Raw genomic sequence first — 18,399 nt, forward strand, 5'->3', positions numbered from 1 at the left:
CAGCAGACCCAGCCATCAGGGAAGGCTCTTGTGAGGCAATCCTGCTGCTGGTAGGCCTGGTTTTCAGGGCGTCCAATTTCAGGAACAGTGCTTAAAGCCAAAATTGCTGCTGGTGGGGATGGATGATACGTTCTCATTTTGTTGCAGTAGTATTCTCTAAATTGCAGAAACAGTTCTTGCTGATTTAGGAGGAGAAGGGAAAGAAAACTGTGACATTCTTAAAACCAATAAATTCTCTTTCTTTTTTTTTTTTTTTTTGCTGTCTGGCTGAGTACAAAATGTTTTCCATCCTTTCTGCTGTAGATGCGAAGCTTGAAAGAAAGCTTTCTAGTGAATAAACAACAGCTTGGGAACTGCAGCAGAAGTAATTAAACAAACTCATTCTATCTGTCTTAATTAACAGCCTCTACAGCAATGTATTTTAATATTATCAAAAACCAAAACCTGATTATTAGCATAAAAGTACTGTTGTTGTTTTTAATGGGAGTGGAGTTCTCCACCACTTCTCTTTCCTCACTGGTTCAGAATACATTTTTTTGAAGGGGCAGGTTGTAGTCAGTCCAACACAGAGTCCAACACAGATCTCTTCGGATTTTTACGAAGCACTTCAGTTGTGTACCATCTGTAATACTTGCCAAGTACATCACCATCATCACCATCCCTCTCCAGACATAAATGCTGAAGATAGCGTTTGTTTCTCCATGCCTCTTCACCATGCTCTTATTTGGAACTGGCTGTATAATGATGCTGCATCATACATTTCAGGTGTAAGAAAGCTTCCTCCAAAATGTTTACACCCATAAATAATTCACAGTCATATGCAAACTGTTTTAAATCGGATAGAATGGCCCCGCAGACAAAAATCTAATGAATTCTTGGGAGAGTTTTCCCAGTTGTCTAAAAGCAACAAGTTATCCCCCTTCTTTCTCTGCATGAGTTTTATATAATATACCCACTTCATTAGGCAGCAAGACAGCTTACAAATAAACATCAGTGCTCTATTCCTTTCGAATCAGTCCCATATATGTGGTCTATATTTTAGGTAGCAACTCTTGAAATAGGAGAATCACAACACTGGCTATAGTTATCATTACTTGATGCCAAATCAGGGACAAAATCAGGCATGAGTTCCTGGAGGCAATCTCTGCTCACACTTGTAGTTATCAGATTAATACAAACTGCAGTACTGCACAATTAGAACAAGGGGTGTGCTGTCAAAGATACAAATTTGATTGAGATGAAGGTCTCTTTTGTGCTTGTGCTTTTCACTGCCAGCTGGACTTTGCACACAGATTTAGATCAAATTTACATTTGACCTTACAGACCAAGTCCTTTGGATCAGGGAACAGAAGATGCATACATACTTATCAGTTGCATCTCTTGATAAGAAGTGGTCTTACAAATTGATTTTTGTCCATGTTACCCTGGATGGACTATCTATACAGAAGACAAAATGATGAAGAGTGAAAAAATACATGTTGCTCTGGAAAAAAAAAAAAACTTTTTTCAGGGCCTTCACACTCTACTGATATTATTTAGCATTACACAAAGCAACACTGAGTTGTAGGACCCAAATCTAGTTAATGGGCTGCTTTTTTAATCTGTCAAAGAAGCAAAAGAATAGACATATTTCAACAAAGGAGGATAAAGTAGTGAGCGCTCTCTCTACTCAACTGAATATAAACACTAGTAAAGCATTGCTACAGAACCATCCACCCTCAGCATCTGAAAAGATCAGAATCTACTCATACAACAGCTGGCCAGAGCTATGCAGTGACCTCGATCAAAACGTTTCTCAGCCTCACTGATAAAAGACTGATAGGTCTAAAGAGCCTGGGAGGCTTGCCACTCATTTCAAAGGAGCCAAGATTTCGCCCCAAAAGCCTGGCACATCATGGCCAGTGGCTGTGAATGAGCTTATTCACAGAACAGCCAGCTTGGGTGCGCCTGCTCCTACTCGCGTTGTCATCCAGCACTTTCACACTGTGGTTTTATTCACTGCAATAGTCTCAAAATCAGATAATGGATGGGTTCAACAGTGTAAAAATAATGCTTCCTCTCATTGACACTGTATTCCTTGAACACAGAGTATCCTACTGTCAGTCAATATAAATACTCCAGCTTTTTTCTTTCTTTTTTTTTTTTTTTTGAAATACAGTCCCTTTCCTTTGCCTTCCCACCACTTAAAAACCTCCTTCTTTTGTGGTTCAATGACATGGAAACAAAACGATTAGGATTCTCTGGCTGCTTTTTACTGATAACTATCTTACCCTTCAAGGTACCAAGGTCAAGTAGGAAAACTATCAGTAGGGAAACTGGTTTTAACAATTTCTCTAGACACCTGAAAATTAAACAGATCATAAACTTGTCACGCTGACCTGAGCAAACACGAGCAGTTTTGATTTTGTATGGATCAGGCCACATGGTTGTGGCCACTCACTGCAGAGGAAAACCTAGCTTTCTGAGGGCATATTAGGACAGATCTGGCACTGTTTAATTTGTATTCTTGTCTCTTCTAATTGCTTTTCCTTGTTGAGCAAACATACTGCTTACTTATCTGATACCAGTTGGCCTTTGGGCAAACAAGCTTTGTAAACCAAACGTTGTATCCTCCAATGGGGAGATCTTTTCTAGAGAGCACTCTTGCTGATATGACTGCTTTTTTCATCTTCATTTAGGAGAAACCAGTTAAATAAGTTAAACCCTTTCACTCCTAAAATATACACTAGATCATCTCTTACACATACAACCTTCACCAGTCCTCTGACTTCTGTGTCCTCTTTAGAGGCCACATGGGAGCAGAATTACCTCAAAAACATCCATTCCAGAGCTTCCCAAACCTCTTGTCACTTTTGAAAGGGTTGTTGGAAGCATTTTACTCTCACAGTTGGTCACGTTAAGATGACCTTAAATAGGTATTGAGACCTGAAAATAGAAAACAGGCTCTCTACATTGATAACCTACAGCAAAGCAAGGCCACCCTTCAGGAAGGATGGTGCTTTGCAATACATGGTTGTGCTTTTGTGTCTGGTTTAGCCATACACCTCTCCTCTACTGGGGAGAGGAGCTGTTTTGGGAGTCCAGAAGGAAAAAGCAAAACCAGGAGAGCACTGGATTGAAACACAGGCTGAAAATACATCTCTCTTCATGCATTGTGAACACCTGTCCTTTAACCTAACACCTTTTAATTAATATAATGTCAGTGTATTTATAAAATGTACTAAATTTTAAACAGTTTCTGAGAGCAGAAAGAACTGCACAATAGCTTCTCTCTAACTTACTTCTTCACATACAGATTTAGAACAGCCTTTTTGAGAAACCACAATGCTCCTTGTTATTTCCTTAGATAAGTACCCAAAGAATGCTGTTGTGATTAATTAACTTTAAATGTTGCTCCACGTTGAAAAAAATAAATAGAAAAAAAAATTCTCTTACTTAAGATATCCAGCTGCTCATAGGGCAGCAGAACAGTCCCTGCAGATTGGCATGCAGGATTAGGCTTTGCTCATACACACTGAACTATCTGATTACTGTCAATGAGATTACTTGTGTGAGTAAGGCAAGCAGGATTTGACCTTAATATTGCATTCCAGAATCAGGCAAATGGAACAGAAACCATGAGAAAGCAAGCTTTTACATTAGTAAGTATCTTTGACAACCATCAAAGTAATCATTTGCAATTTCTTTTTTAAATACAATGTTTTTGGAAAAAACTTTGTAGAAATGTTTTCCAGCAAAAGCATTTTACTTTCATATGGACATAAATGCAAAGTTAATGTGTGAATTGACAAGCTTTCATGCGTACTTCATATTTAATACTATCTTCAAGCTGTCCGTCCATTAACAGGCTAAGGTGTGGTTTAACTAAATGTGAAGTTAACACATTAATTAAAAGGCAGACAGGATTATTTTCTTCTTTTCATTTTCTCATTCTTGCTAAAATGAGGAGGTGAAAGCAACCTTAGGTTGCTATGGAATGTTTTTGTGTGGCTTTCACCACATTCTCTGAACTAGCATGCCACATAGGGGAGGAAATAGCAGTGGATGGCTCTTAAGGTGAGCAGAGCATGGCAGATCCACTCTCAGGCTTTTCACAATATGACCTGCCATATTTTAGCAGTATTTCACTACAACATTAATTGCTTCCTGCATGCATTTCTTTTCAGATTCCAGAGTTAGAGGATGGCTCCTTTTGGATTCTTACCTTCCCACCTTTTTCCTCACTGTGGCGTACCTGCTGTGCATATGGCTGGGCAACAAGTTCATGAAGAATAGGCAGCCTTTCTCCCTTAGGGCTCACCTCATTGTATATAACCTTGGGATTACGCTGCTCTCCTTGTACATGCTCATAGAGGTAAGTGTTCTTCAATGCAGCACAGCTGACAAAGGTGAGAAACATACATTTTTTAGCAAAAGAAAAACTTAGAAGCATAATTTTACAAGGAAATTTGATATCAACAGCAAAGTAAATTTAACATCAAGCACATAGCAATTGGGCAGACTTGCAGAGTACCTCCCCAGATTAGCTCTCAGCCAGTTTCAGCTGTCCTTTCTGAACTCCAGTCCATCCCTGGAGACAACTGACCACTGCCAGGGCAGCGTTTACAAGTTTGGATTTGAATCTAAGCAGTTGCTCAGCTAAAACAAGCCCACACTTCATTGTTCAGCACACAAGTATGTTCAAGGATTGTGTTTCATTTGCATGACTGTTGATGGAATTATTGTTTTGTACAAATGCCCATATTTAAATGTATACTGATTTACATGAGAGTTGGTACTGATTTATCATACTGGCAATTCAATGGTATTTTTCTACTGTCCTGACTAAAAAGCTTCCATCACATGGCCAGATAGTAGAAACATTAAACATCAGACAGATGATAAAAACTTCAGCCAAGAGCAGGTGCTCTGGGGACTGGGAGGATGAACGTGGTCTCACAGATTATTTCCTGAGTGTTTATCAGGAAGGACTGCTCACAGAAATCCGGATCCCTTCAGAACCAGAAGGGAGCTATGAAACAAACACTAGAAGACAAAAAAATCTAAAATATTTTTTGACTTGGCAAAAAAACGACTCAGGGCATCAGAAACCTGGGCTGAAGGTTCTGCTTGGTGTCAGTGTGATCTGTAGAGGTGTGAGCTGACACCACACACTCTTGCCTGTGCAGCTCTCTCAGCATTTCTTGCTTTATGGGCTCTCAACTACACAGCAGTTTCCATGAGAAAACCAAGACTGTTCTTTTAGCTGGTCAGGAAACTGTGCTTCACTCAGAGGCCAAACAGAACCCTAAAAAGGTTTCAAGTTTTAAATTAATTTGAGCTAAACCCCAGGTGAGTGACCAGGTCAAAAGGCTAAACAGCAATTCAGATTTGTGCGTTTGTGAAGAAGACAGAGAGCTGGAGGTGAAGTGGGACCTTGTGAGCTGGTCCTGGTCAAACCTCTGACTTCTGGAGTCACTCTGGGTATCTGAGGACACAGGATGAGGCCCAGAACTAAGAAGAAACAAGCCCAATTATCGCTGGAAGGTCTGATGACTTCATACTGATTTTTCCCCAGAATTTACAGTAACACTTCAGTGTTTACAACTCTGAACAGATAATCTATCTATACAGATATCTGTCTTTAGTAGCAAAACTCAACAAAAAGGATTGATTGTACTGAGAAATACTGCTCCCTACCCCTTATAAGCTGATTCGGCCTGCCACAAGCAAGTGAATAAGAAATTTGGCAAGTTGCAGGTGAATTAAGTGAACTTGTGTTTTGCTACCTTCATATCCTTGTAGGAACTGCATTGAATCACAGAATGGTTGGGGTTGGAAGGGACCTTTAAGACCATCTAGTTCCATCCCCCTGCTGTAGGCAGGGATACTTCCCTCTAGACTAGGTTGCTCAAAGCCCCATCCAGCCTGGCCTTGAACAGTTCCAGGGAGGGGACAAGAAGCCGGCTCCCTTTCAGTTGCCTCATTGCCCTTCCCAAGGCTAACTTCACTGCAGATGGTCACTAATTTGCACGAGTCCTCAGACAAGTCCCTTCAGACTTGGTCTCTGTAGCTGGAGGCTGCTGACTTGCATCACATTACAGCTCTGGACTGTTGGCCAGGCTGGCTGTACATTGAAGAAGCCATTCTTTCATAATACTGTCTCTGTATAGAATAACTTGTTTCATAGCCTGTTTGCCTGGTTCCTATTCACAGCTTTTACTGTGAAGGAGCACAGTGGATGTTGAGACTTGCAGACCTGCCTGAAGAGCTTGAATGTCCCTTCTGAAGGGAAACAGGCAAATCATAGAATTGTTTGAGCTGGAAGGAACTTGTAAAGACCATCTGATCCAACTCCCCTGCAGTGATCAGGGATACCTACAGCTACGTCACACTGTTCAGAGCTCCATCCAGCCTGACCTGGAATGACTTTAGGGACGGGGCATCCACCACCTCTAAGGGCAACCTGTTCCAGTGCTTCACTGAACAGGAGGACAGAAATCTTCAGTAGTGAGTAAGGGTATAGTGTCTCCACATTTCAAAACACCTCATTTCCAAAGCCTCTCTCTGGCTCCTACTCCCTCTGTCTTAAATGGAAGGTAAGCTCTTTAAGACAGGAGTTACCTATATTTAGAGCCTTCTCCACAGTAGTTTATGTAAACACAGCTGATCTCTCCAGTGAGTATGATTCAGGATTAATTCTTAATTAGAGAGATCTATAACAATGGCCTTATTCCTCCATCCTCCCACTTCATCTCCAACTCTGACCTCTGTAACAGAGATAAACCACAAAATAATGTGCTCTGTTATAAAGATGAATAACAAATTGTTCTACTTCTCTTCTTGGTTTTGTTTACAAGATGCCACACATCTTTTCTTGTGATAGCTCCAGAATGGAGTGGGTACTTCTTAGATGTTCAAAAGAAAAAGACCTTGTCTATGTTAGGAGTACATCCCAAATGAGGGCTGTCCAATATGCTAGCTTTAATAAGAAACATGATAAACCAACTGATGGGGATAGCTGTGCTGCAATTCTTCAGCTCTTCACTGTGCCTAACCTAGCTTCACAGTCTTTTAACTGCAGTCAAATCATGCAACCTCAAGGCAGGAAGTCAGAGGTTGTAGCAAAAGCTCTTAACAAAATGTTTTTAAATCTTCAAAGGCAGATTTCCACTTCTGATCCAGAAGCTTTCTGCATCACACCATGGGCATGAGGTATCTCAGGGCCAATTTTAGCTCCATTAACTGCAGGTCCAACCAATCCCTCGAGTTCTCAAGGTGTACCATGCATGAAACAACTACTGTCATCTTAATAAAAATCAAAACCTTTAACAGTTTCACTGAATCAAGAACATGCCTTTCCTCTACACAAATCTATGCTTAATACTGCAAAGGTGCCAACTGTGAAGAGGAAACCAGCTTAATGTTAAAAGCAGTCTAGTCTTTATGTATTTTAAAATTAATTCATGGGCAAGCCAGCTCTCAGACCACACTCCATAGACCTGCAGGTTGAAATCTTCACAATTTTGTTGCTGAATTATGCCTGGAAACAAGGCAGACAAACGCTGATGTCTGAATTGAGAAACTACTCCCATGATGTTACTCTTTATCATTAAGAGGAAAAGACAATCTCTATCAGTGTCTTAGCTTGCTTTCCCCATCACTATCGCTACTGTCCTATTTAAATGAAATCTCAGCCAGTTGTCATGCTTCCACCCATCCTTGGTCGGTTGGGCACTGAGAAAACCAGGGCTCTGGGACCATCTAGGTCAGATTAAAAAGATCTAGAGATGTGTCATTAGCATATGAGTGGCGTGATGTCTCGAGTGCCTTTATCCTCAGGTAGATCCACGGACTTACTACAAATCCATAGGAGGTGAGCTAGGATTGTAAGCAAGTAACCTATCTGTGTGAGTAAGCAGGTCTTGCATGTGACACCTGTCAATCCAGAGCAAAAGTCAGAGCTGCCTGCTGGTTGCTGAAGGAATAAAGCAGAATTGCACAAGTACTATGAGCCCAGTGCACCAAGCTTCTAGAGAGACCAGAATAAAATTCTTATACCTTGCAAGATTAGAAAAAAGCATCATGATTACCTCTATTTTTCATTTTTCCAGGAGCTGAAAGTTCAATGCACTTTACACAGTAAGTCTGAAGTTTCTGAGTTAGATTTATGACCTGAAAGCAGATCATAAGTACCAAGATGATGGGAGGATTTCCAGGAGTTCAAGAATTGCATTCTCTGTATTCTCTGAGAGCAGAGAAAGGTCAAAAGCTTAATGCTAGCATAATTAGGGCCACCATTTTCAGCCCTACACATTGCAACTGGGATGACATCTCAGTATGATGCCAGGATAACAGAAGGCAAACTGAAATAAAATTGTATTTATTTCATTATTATAATGCCTAAAAAGAGAAACATGTGCTTCCTTACTGTGCAAATGTTAAAAAGTAGAGCAGATAGAGCTTGAATATTGGAAGACCTGAGGAAAGTTTAAAAAAAAAAAATCATTTTAGATCCCAGTTGTTTTCAACTGTCCTGGAGTTTTGCTACAGAAGTCAACAGATTAACAAAATTACTTACTTTAATAAATAATTATTTAGTCCTTCACAAGTTGTCAAGCAGTTAGCAACCCTAAATTTAGCAGAGAAACAAGGACTGGTACTTGAGTTGATGGCCTCCTTTGAAGTAACACTTTTGTTAGGACAAAAAGACCATTGTAAACTTAGGGAAGCAAGAATAACAATAAGAGCAATCAGAAGAAATCAGGTATGCTTTCTTATCATTTGGAGGAAAAGAAAAAAAATAGGAGAAAGTGCAAAATGTGGACAGCAAAAGGTCACTGACAAGGCTGTGCAAAGCAGCGAAGCATCAGGACAAAAGTAACTGAGTTTTTTGAACAAATTAGAATGCAGCTTGGGTAGAATTACATTCCCAGGCATTCTTCTACCCTAATCAGAGTATTTGTTGAGAGAACTGAGGAGCTGACTTTGCTGCTCTCATTTGCAGTTCTTGCTGGACACATCATCCTCATAGCTCGGGTTTCATTCTCTGAATTCTCCATGTCTCTCCTAATGACCTTCCTGAGCTCTGTATTTAGGTACAACTTTTAGCCAGTTTGTTAACCAAGCAGCACTTGATCTCACCTACTTTTTCAAATAGGTTTTCGTAGAACATTACTGGAAATCAAGAGCAAAATTTCATATGATGAGGTTTATCACATCATACAAGGTAGCATACAAAAGCTGTCCAAGATAGGAGATATAATCCTCCTGTGTGTCACACTGGAACAGGTTGCCCAAGGAGGCTGTGGATGCCCCATCCCTGGAGGCATTCAAGGCCAGGCTGGATGTGGCTCTGGGCAGCCTGGTCTGCTGGTTGGTGACCTGCACATAGCAGGGGGTTGGAACTAGGTGATCGTTGAGATCCTTCTCAACCCAGGCCATTCTATGATTCTATAAACAATACCATCACATTTAAAGAATTGTAAGAGCATTCACCATGTGAAAAGGAACACAACTGAGCCAGTAAGAATAACATGCTTAATATCAGAGAAACAGAGACCTAGTAACTGAATGCCCCCTGTCTAGTTCCCAGCTTCTCTTCCAGATACGTACCTGGCTCATTTCGTACCTTCCATTAGCTGAGCTGCTTTCCTTCTACATAGTAGATAGCCTCCTTGAAATTGGTCGTCTGTCCATTTCTCCACTCAGCACCACATATGCTCTCCCCTTCTTCCTGCATTTAACAACATACAATACGGAGATTTGCTTATAGCATAAGGAAATATTTTTCCTTCTGCACTTCTTTGGATTTACCTTTTGTTTGCTTGGTTGGTAGCTGGGATTTTTCTCAAGGACAGCAAGGGTCTCCTCACTAGTAGGTCTGTCAAGCTCTGTTCATACTGCTTCAGGAAACAGTAAAATACTCAGTCGTGAGCTTTAGAGTAAGGATCACTGCACTAAGTAACAAGAGATATTCATGGATGCCTTGAAGGCTGTAAAGCCAGAGAAATGTAAAAGGTGCACTATTTCAGTGCATATTTCCATAAGAATTTGAAGCCTTTGCAAGTGTAAAACAGAAGATACTAGCAAGTTGTCTGGTCTGCAAGCATCAGTTTACAGAATGCATGGGAACTTACAATACTCTCATGACGTTGTTTTGCTTCAGAACAGCTACAGGAGACGGGGAGGACTGCCTTGTCTATTTCCAAACATCACTGCTGTGTTTTCTATTCCAGCTCATCCTCGCCACATGGGAAGGAGGCTACAACTTGCAGTGCCAGAACCTCCACAGCGCTGGGGAGGCTGACATCCGGGTGAGGACAGACAGCACTCAGCTTCAGCAGCAGTCCTGCTGCAAACAGATGTTTACTTCCTGATTTGGTGCAGATGCATCCTCACTATAGAAAGCATGGCAGGGAGCATTTTTACAAGCCATGCATCAGGACACACACGTATATACATACACACATATGCACGTATGTGTATGATTCTATGTGTGTATACATATATATACATATAGAGAAATGTTTTACGTATATTTTTGTCCTGAGTATTGAGAGTATATGGATCATTTTAAAACCAAGGAGAAAAATCAGTCACCTGCAATGTTGAGCTGTAGATGGAAATACATTCAACCAAACTCTAAACTCTAGAAAACTTCAGATCCCTTTTTGCTGCCTTGGATCATCTCTAATTTCAAACCTTATTTCTGTATCACAGCAAGTCTGTGTGTTCAGACATGCTTTCCAGATAATATCGGAGCTCGAGGGGGAGAGACTAGATAACCCATGATTTTCTTCAGCCTTCAAAATTTGTGTTTTGGCAAGGAAAGTGTCAGTTAAATGCCTTTTCCCATCATCAAGAAAGTGTAAACTGAAACATCCTTGAAAGATCTTTGATTAAAACAAACAAACAGAATGATTAGAAGGTCCATCATTGAAATATGTTTTTAAACTGTAAAAACATTCAGAATTGTTAACTGTAGATTTATATTAGATAATCACATTTAAGAGTGATCAGTTCTCTATAAACTGCCTCATTCTTCAAAGAGAAATAAAACTCAAGCCAGAGGTTGTGCTCCTCCTTCAATATGACTTTGATGCCTTTGGAAGAGTAGTGCACCTAATGATGAAGTACAGCAGTATTTAAGCCCTTTTTTGGACAGATATTGATCTCCTGATGCTTTGTTTTTGCTTTTACAGGTAGCCAAGGTGCTATGGTGGTATTATTTTTCTAAAGTAATTGAATTTGCAGACACTATCTTCTTTGTACTGAGGAAGAAAAGCAGCCAGATCACCTTCCTCCACGTGTATCACCATGCCACGATGTTTAACATTTGGTGGTGCGTTCTGAACTGGATACCTTGTGGGCAAAGTAAGTCTCTGTTCTGTCCATCACCTGAGGGATGCACCACCAGCAGCTGGAGGGGAATCACAGCACTGTGCAAAGCCAGTGCTTCCCTGGGTTACAGCACAGCATAGAGTTCACAGCTTGTCATTCAGAATTGCTGAATATGTGCAGATCTCAGTGAAATTAAGAGCAAGGTTAAAAGTTCAGTGCACAAAAGAAATGAAATGTTACGCCTTAGATTCTCCACTTAGCTGCCACAACTGCTCACATTTACATTTCTTCAAACAACTTTTAGACAGGTAATGAATGATACACAAAGGTTCAAAACTACTACCTGAATACTGAACAGGGCAGCTCTGTCTGGTGCATACTGTCTTACACTTCGCACTGAAGTGGCAGAAACATCAGCCTTCTGAGAGTCATTACACTTAGATCTAACATGTTTTACAACACTGACCTCAGACAGTGGTAAGGCACTGGCACTGCCCAGTGTATGGGAACTGCTGAGTCACGGCCTGAACCTCTGATTGATCACCTGAGGTGAGCCTTGAGTCAGCCAGAGGAGCACAGGTGAAGGCAATTCAGCTGTGCTGCCGGAAGGGGTGGAGCCAGGCTGCAGCCCTCCTGGACCTATTTAAGAGCTGGCTACCAGAGGGGAAGGATCTCTTCTGGAGATCCTCCTCTTTTGGTATCTTCTGGTGAGCTCAACCCAAGGGTAAGCTCTTCTACTTATTCTCTTTTGTGATCGTTGTCTGCTTTGCCTTACTCTTTTGATTATATTGCAATTATAACATCTTGATATCTATTGATTGTACACAATTATATTGTGATTATAACATCTTGGTTATACACCCAGGAAAGAGATGGAGTCACTGAGGTTCCTGGAGGTTTAAAGAACCACGTGGATGTGGCACATGGGGATGTGGTTTAGCACATATGGTGGTGATGAATTGATGGTTGGACTAGATGATCTCAGCAGTCTTCTCCAACCTTAATGATTCTACGAGTCTGCAATTCAAAGTGACTTAGCTTTTAAGACACCACAACAAGCTTCATCTCCCCCTGCTGAGATGGAGAAGGGCCACAGACCATTTACCAAAGGGTAGATAACTATTTCAAGTGTCTCATAGCACACTTTTCCAGGGCTTTGTACAAGTGAAGGCTCCCTGCAGCCTTAGCAGAGTTCATAAGAAAATTTAGAAAATAAGAAAACTAGCCACTGAATAAAGCAAGAGCAGTGCTCAGATAAAGTCACAGCAGGTAAGCTTCATTCAGAGACAGGGTAAAGCACTCACTGCTGCATCAGAATGGCAAGCTGAGATGCACCCACAGCACAAAGTGAACATTACTCAGCAACACCTCCTGTGTACAGTAATGACATCTTGTCGCTTTTTAGCAGCTTATATCATAAAATGCTTTCTGCATTGCATTTTTATAGGTTTCTTTGGACCCACTTTGAATAGCTTTATCCATGTGCTCATGTACTCCTATTACGGACTGTCAGTCATCCCTTCTATGCGAAAGTATCTGTGGTGGAAGAAATACCTCACCCAGGCACAGCTGGTATGTGTCTACATTACTTTCACTTGTAATTGACAGAAATTCTTCAGAAATGCTAGAGGGAGCAAAAGGAATGGCAAGCAAATACTGACACTTGTAGCATTAAATTATAACAAAGCTATTATGAAGGTTAATTCATTAGTACAGCCCAGTAAAATTTAGTAACTGGAATGATGCTCAAAAATTGTCACTTTTATTTTATTATTATTGGTGTCTCATTCAAGTGAGAATGAGATTTCTTCTAACAAGATATGTAACTACAATACAACTATAAAATAGAGGATGACATAAACAGCTCTTGGACAACAAGATAGAAGCTGTGGTTCACAGCCCTAAACATTGACAGCCCCCCCTTCTCTGCCATTTTTACTTTGTTTTTCCCTGTCCCTGACTAACACCAGTCTGTCTAACCTTCTTGCACCTTGGATTTCCTTTTTTCTGTTCAGACTTGTAAAGCTATTGCCTCAAGTCTCCAGTGTTTTCTCAGGTTTCTGCCCAGAGACAACACTGTGCTTGCATGACACAGCCTAGAAACATAACAATCCCTATTAAAAGAGCTTTCATTTTGCCAACCATTTGACCTAAAAACTCCTGGAAACATCCAGCTCCATTATATTTTTTTTTTTTTTTTTTTTTTAAGTCATAAGGGCATCATTTTAACCTAACCCTCACCATATATTCACGTGTTCAGAAAGGAACCACTCCAAGTTTCAAAGAGCAGAACTAGGTAAGGTTATTACACAGGATTTAGCTGGTGTCAGTCCTTCCTTAGTAAACATTCAGGCATGATCTTTTTACTCCAGATCCAGTTCCTGCTCACCATTGTGCACACGCTCAGCGCAGCTGTGAAGCCGTGTGGGTTTCCCTTTGGCTGCCTCATGTTCCAGTCTTCCTACATGGCCACACTGGTCATCCTCTTCGTTAACTTTTACGTTAAGGTAAGCAGCCTCTCTCTCTCTTTCCCCTTTTGAGAAGGACAAGGAGAGGGGGAAAACAAAATTTTTGCACATTGCTCTTGTTACAAACCGTATGCCAAACAGGTAGAGCAAGGGTCAGTACTTAAAATAAGTTCGTACTCAAATCTAAATGTGAATATACATGTTTTTAGCAAGGACTGTTCCAGCCTGCCTGCATACATACAGCATCCAGTGAGAAAGGCTTAAAATCCTTCTTGACACCAAGAAGTATTACAGGTAATACTAGTCAGGTTATATCATGTGCAGCAGCAAAACTAATGCTGTTCCCTTAAAGTGTGAAGCAAGTGTATATCCACATCAACAAACACTAGGCATCTCTATTTTACAGTTAACCAGAAATAGCATTCAGCTTTTATTGCTTTAAACAAACGCAACTAGCTACTCGAAATTTTGCTTTTGCAGACATACCAGAAAGCACCTTCAAGAACAGCTGCAAAGGAAACCCCTGTCGCAACAGAAGTCAAGAATGGATTCCATAAGAACTACTTTGCTGCTTCAAATGGATTCCTGAACAATAAGAAAGCACAATAAGTACAGCACTTCCTGGGATCTTCTTTTTTCTAAGAAAAAAGAAAAGAAGAAAATGAAACAAGAGACTGAATTACAGGCTTTAGCTTAAAACCTATTTGATTATACCTATCGGTTATTTGTACCAGACACTCATTAATGTACTGCTATTTAAGTTTTAACACAGTAAGTTTATTTGCCCTGTCATAGAACACCATCAGAACAATAAGGCCAACATCTTTCTCACGTGAAAAAGAAAATATTCATGATTTGTACTGCTGGCATAAAAACACCTTATAAAGCACTGGATGGAAACATTCAGGGTCTTCAGAAGGTTAGGGCTCTGCTAGACTGACACCTTGAGCACTTCCTCCTATGAAGACAGGCTGAGGAAGTGGGACTTGTTTAGCTCAGAAAAGAGAAGGTGCCGAGGAGATCTTACTGGGGCCTGCCAATACTTGAAGGGAGCTTATAAGGAGGAGAAAGACCAACTCCTTACAGTCTGATACTGATAGGACAAGGAGGAAGGGTTTTAAACTATAAAAGGGGAAATACAGATTAGTTATTAGGAAAGAATTCTTCAATAAGAAGAAGGTGAAGCACTGGCACAGCTGCCTGGAGAGGTTGTGGATTCCCCATCACTTCAAGTGCTCAAGGCCAGGTTGGATGGCAGAAGGATGGAACTAGATGATGTGTAAGGTCTCATCCAACCTAAGCCATTCTATGATAAACAGATTTTGGAATAAACTGGAGCTCATCAACTTAGACAAGATAGGTTCTTGGAGTGTAAACATGCACAAAGTTGACCATATACAAATACTTTATCTGAAGCAAAAAAATAAAAGTGTGCTAAATATTCACAAAAGGTGAAGGAAGCGTTTGAAGTAAACCTCAAAAGGAGCCAAATACATCATAAAGGAATTCCTGCACTTTCTACAGTAGGGGAAGCAAATCAATTCCCAGCCTGCAGTTGTGATGCCGTGTCTCACAAAAAAAAAAAAAAAAAAAAAAAAAAAAACAGCACAGTGCTGCTGCTTCAATTGGCTGTGTTTACTTCCCACTTAAAAGATTACAAATTAAAAACAGCTTAGGTTAGCTTTGGGAACCTTTGCTGTGCCTTTTTCTAACCTAGCCCCCTTCAAAGTCTCTAACAGAGGAGTCACAGCTTCTTGTCCTTCCCCTTTTCCACAGTGAAATAGTTGTGGGCTCCTCCAGCCTGGTATATTTAAATTCTCTCCACAAAAACCCTTTTGTGATCACGACAGCCCTCCCATCACCCTGTAGGATCCCAGTTAGGAAGGAAAGGAACCACACATGCAAAGCCATAGAATATTCTGCATAGAATGTAGAATATCCTGAGTTGGACAGGATCCTAAGTAATCCAAAGTCTTACAGAAACAGCTGAGGGAACTGAGATTGTTCAGTCTGGAGGAGACTCCAGGAAGACCTTATCACTCTCTACAGTGACCTGAAGGGAAGTTAGAGTGAGATGTCAGCATGTTCTCCCAAGTAACTAGTGATAGGATGAGAGGTAATAGCCTCAAGTTGTACTAGGGGGAGGTTCAGGTTGGATATTAGGAAGAGCTGCTTCTTAATGAGTGGTTGACTGGCACAGGCTGCCCAGGGAATTGGTGGAGTCAAAGTCCCTGGAGGTATTCAAGAAATGTGTAGATGTGTCGCTAAGAGACACAGTTAAAGGGCATGGTAGGGAAGGGTTGGCAATTGGACTAGATGATCTTAGGTCTTTTCCAACTTTAATGATTCTTTGAGGATCATTAAGTCCAACTCCTGACTCTACAAAGAACCACCCAAAAATCAGATCATGTGTCTGAGAGCCAGCAGGGAACAAAACAGGGAACCAAACAGCAGCATGGACCCACAGAGAGAGGAAGCGTTCCATCAAGTCCTGTTCCTCTGATCTTTCTCCACATCCCGAGCCAGTTTTCCCCTTAAGCTGATCTTCACCATGGGGGTCTTGGAGACAGTAGGTGCAAAGGGAGGAAGTCTTGTCCCAGGACAAGAGGCTGGCTGGCCAGCCTAGCTGGTAACAGCATGGCTGCAGCCACAATAAGTGCTTATGGAGAGCAAGGAAAGGGCATAAAGAAGTCATACAGACTGGGGGAAGAACAGGTGTTTGACCAGTAGAAGCTTCCAACCTCTGCAGAGGTTGGAAGACAAGGACCACCACTAGAAAAGCATAAAGGCAGATAATATCATAAGAACCAGCAAAGTAGAACACCAAGCAAACAGCTGAACCATTTGTCTATGAAAAGCAACCAACGGTTGTATGTCCAAGCACGGATATTAGGATGAACGGAGTCCTTTTACATTTCAATGTAAATGGTATTTAACTACCAGCATGGACAACGTAAGCACGTTAAAAGTTAAAGTACATTATAGCAACAAACCTCACAGGAATTGATTGTCTTTTGTTTTGCTTAAAAAAGAAAGAAAAGAAAAAAATAAATGCCTTACTTGAAGCTCAAAGGGCTGAGGGGAAAAAAAAAAAAAAAGAAAAAAATAGGAAGAAAAAAACCAACCACCACCAAGATGGTCTCACCTTGCAGATCCAGGCCAGTCAGGAAGGCTGGAATAAGACGTATTTTAAATCCTTCAAATCTGTCTTAACATCTTCAAAATGCTGCAACTATGAAGAAAAAGAAGCAGTGACTTCTTAAACCGATTTTCCTGTAAAATGTAACAATGTAAATAAACAAGTTTTAATATCAGAGTGTCTCCCTTCCATTTAAGGCACAAAATTGCTATAAAATAGTTATTTGAGACTACTTATTTTTCATAAGCTTGGAGGCCATTCAGTTCAGAGTGAGACACGTCCTCTTTAACCACACACCAGCCCCACTCACGCTGCTGTAAAACTCCCCTGTGGTTTTCGTACAGGTGTTGGCTCTGCTCTGCCCTCGTTGATGGGACAGGTGGTATTTCTGCATATTGAATGCATACACGCAATTTATGTTGATAGGTAGAGGCTTCCTAGAGTGTGCAAACAAGGGATTTTTCTTACACTTCCTCTTCAATTTTTATTTATTTATTTTTATTTTTTTTGCAAACTGAATGCCCTTGCCCAGGTACAGCAGCCCTACCTCTTAGTAGTGCCTCAAAATGCAATGCAGGCTCCTGTCTTCATTCCTCTAGTTTTTTGTCCAGATGCATGACTTGGATGTAGGACTAGAAGGCGCTTTGTGCAAATTTACAGACAATGCTAGACCAGAAGGAGCTGCTGATTCCATCAAGAGCACAGAGGCCTTGTAGACATATCCAGACAACCCTGACAGCAGGCAATCACCAACAGCATGAAACCTCTAGATTTTGCTTTGTATGAAGGCACGAAGGCATATTTGTCAAATCATGGTTGATGCACTCCAAACATACCAATATGCAGAGGAAGGAGTTTGGTTTAACCATTCTGTGGAACCCTGTTAACAGGTACAGGCTTCCCTACTAGTAATACACTTTCTTGTGCCTAATACTTTTGTTACATAAAGGCTTTAAAATAGCTCACTTAAGAGTTCTACCTGGGAGAAAAAGAAAGAAGTAAATAAAGGAGCAATCAACACAGCCTAGGAAGAAGCATATGAATTTCCAGTGACTGGTACTGGTGCACAAACTTGGCAACTAAGAGAGATTTTTAATTGACACATGTTTCCTAGGGGGTGGAAGAAAACATCTCTCCAGTGGTTCTTTGAAACTAACAACAAAAAAAAAAAAAAAAAGGGAGTCTGGAGTCAGTTCAGCCATGGAATTTCAGATGGGACAGTAAAAGAAAAGACTGTCATTGTCTCACACAAAAAGAAAACCAAAAAAGTCTAGAGCTTTATTGTCATAAAAAAAATAAAAGATATTACAAGGTTAAAAAAAATGTTTAGCTTGCAAGCAAGCCATCACAAAAATACTCTCCAACTTTACTGAAGCAGTTTGGAATGTTACTTTAAGCCCCTGTGCTAGATGTGACCACAAAGAGGCAAGGCCTGTCATCATGGATGGAAAAAGCTGATGTCAGACTCAG

At 40.7% G+C, this 18,399-nt stretch overlaps 1 protein-coding gene across 1 annotated transcript in view; it reads left to right on the plus strand.

The window, feature by feature from the left end:
- ELOVL2 (ELOVL fatty acid elongase 2) overlaps positions 1–17,104 on the plus strand; it is a 38,437-nt gene extending 21,333 nt beyond the window's left edge. The window contains exons 3-8 of the mRNA XM_042869279.1: positions 4,167–4,354; positions 10,218–10,295; positions 11,184–11,355; positions 12,770–12,894; positions 13,695–13,829; positions 14,271–17,104. Of these exons, the coding sequence (XP_042725213.1) occupies positions 4,167–4,354; positions 10,218–10,295; positions 11,184–11,355; positions 12,770–12,894; positions 13,695–13,829; positions 14,271–14,399 (827 nt within the window). The 3' untranslated portion in view covers positions 14,400–17,104. The remainder of the gene's footprint in view (positions 1–4,166; positions 4,355–10,217; positions 10,296–11,183; positions 11,356–12,769; positions 12,895–13,694; positions 13,830–14,270) is intronic.
- Positions 17,105–18,399: the final 1,295 nt, after the last annotated feature.

Source organism: Lagopus leucura, unplaced genomic scaffold (genome assembly GCF_019238085.1).
Source record: "Lagopus leucura isolate 7727_CA_CO unplaced genomic scaffold, USGS_WTPT01 Super-Scaffold_100002, whole genome shotgun sequence".
NCBI lineage: Eukaryota > Metazoa > Chordata > Aves > Galliformes > Phasianidae > Lagopus > Lagopus leucura.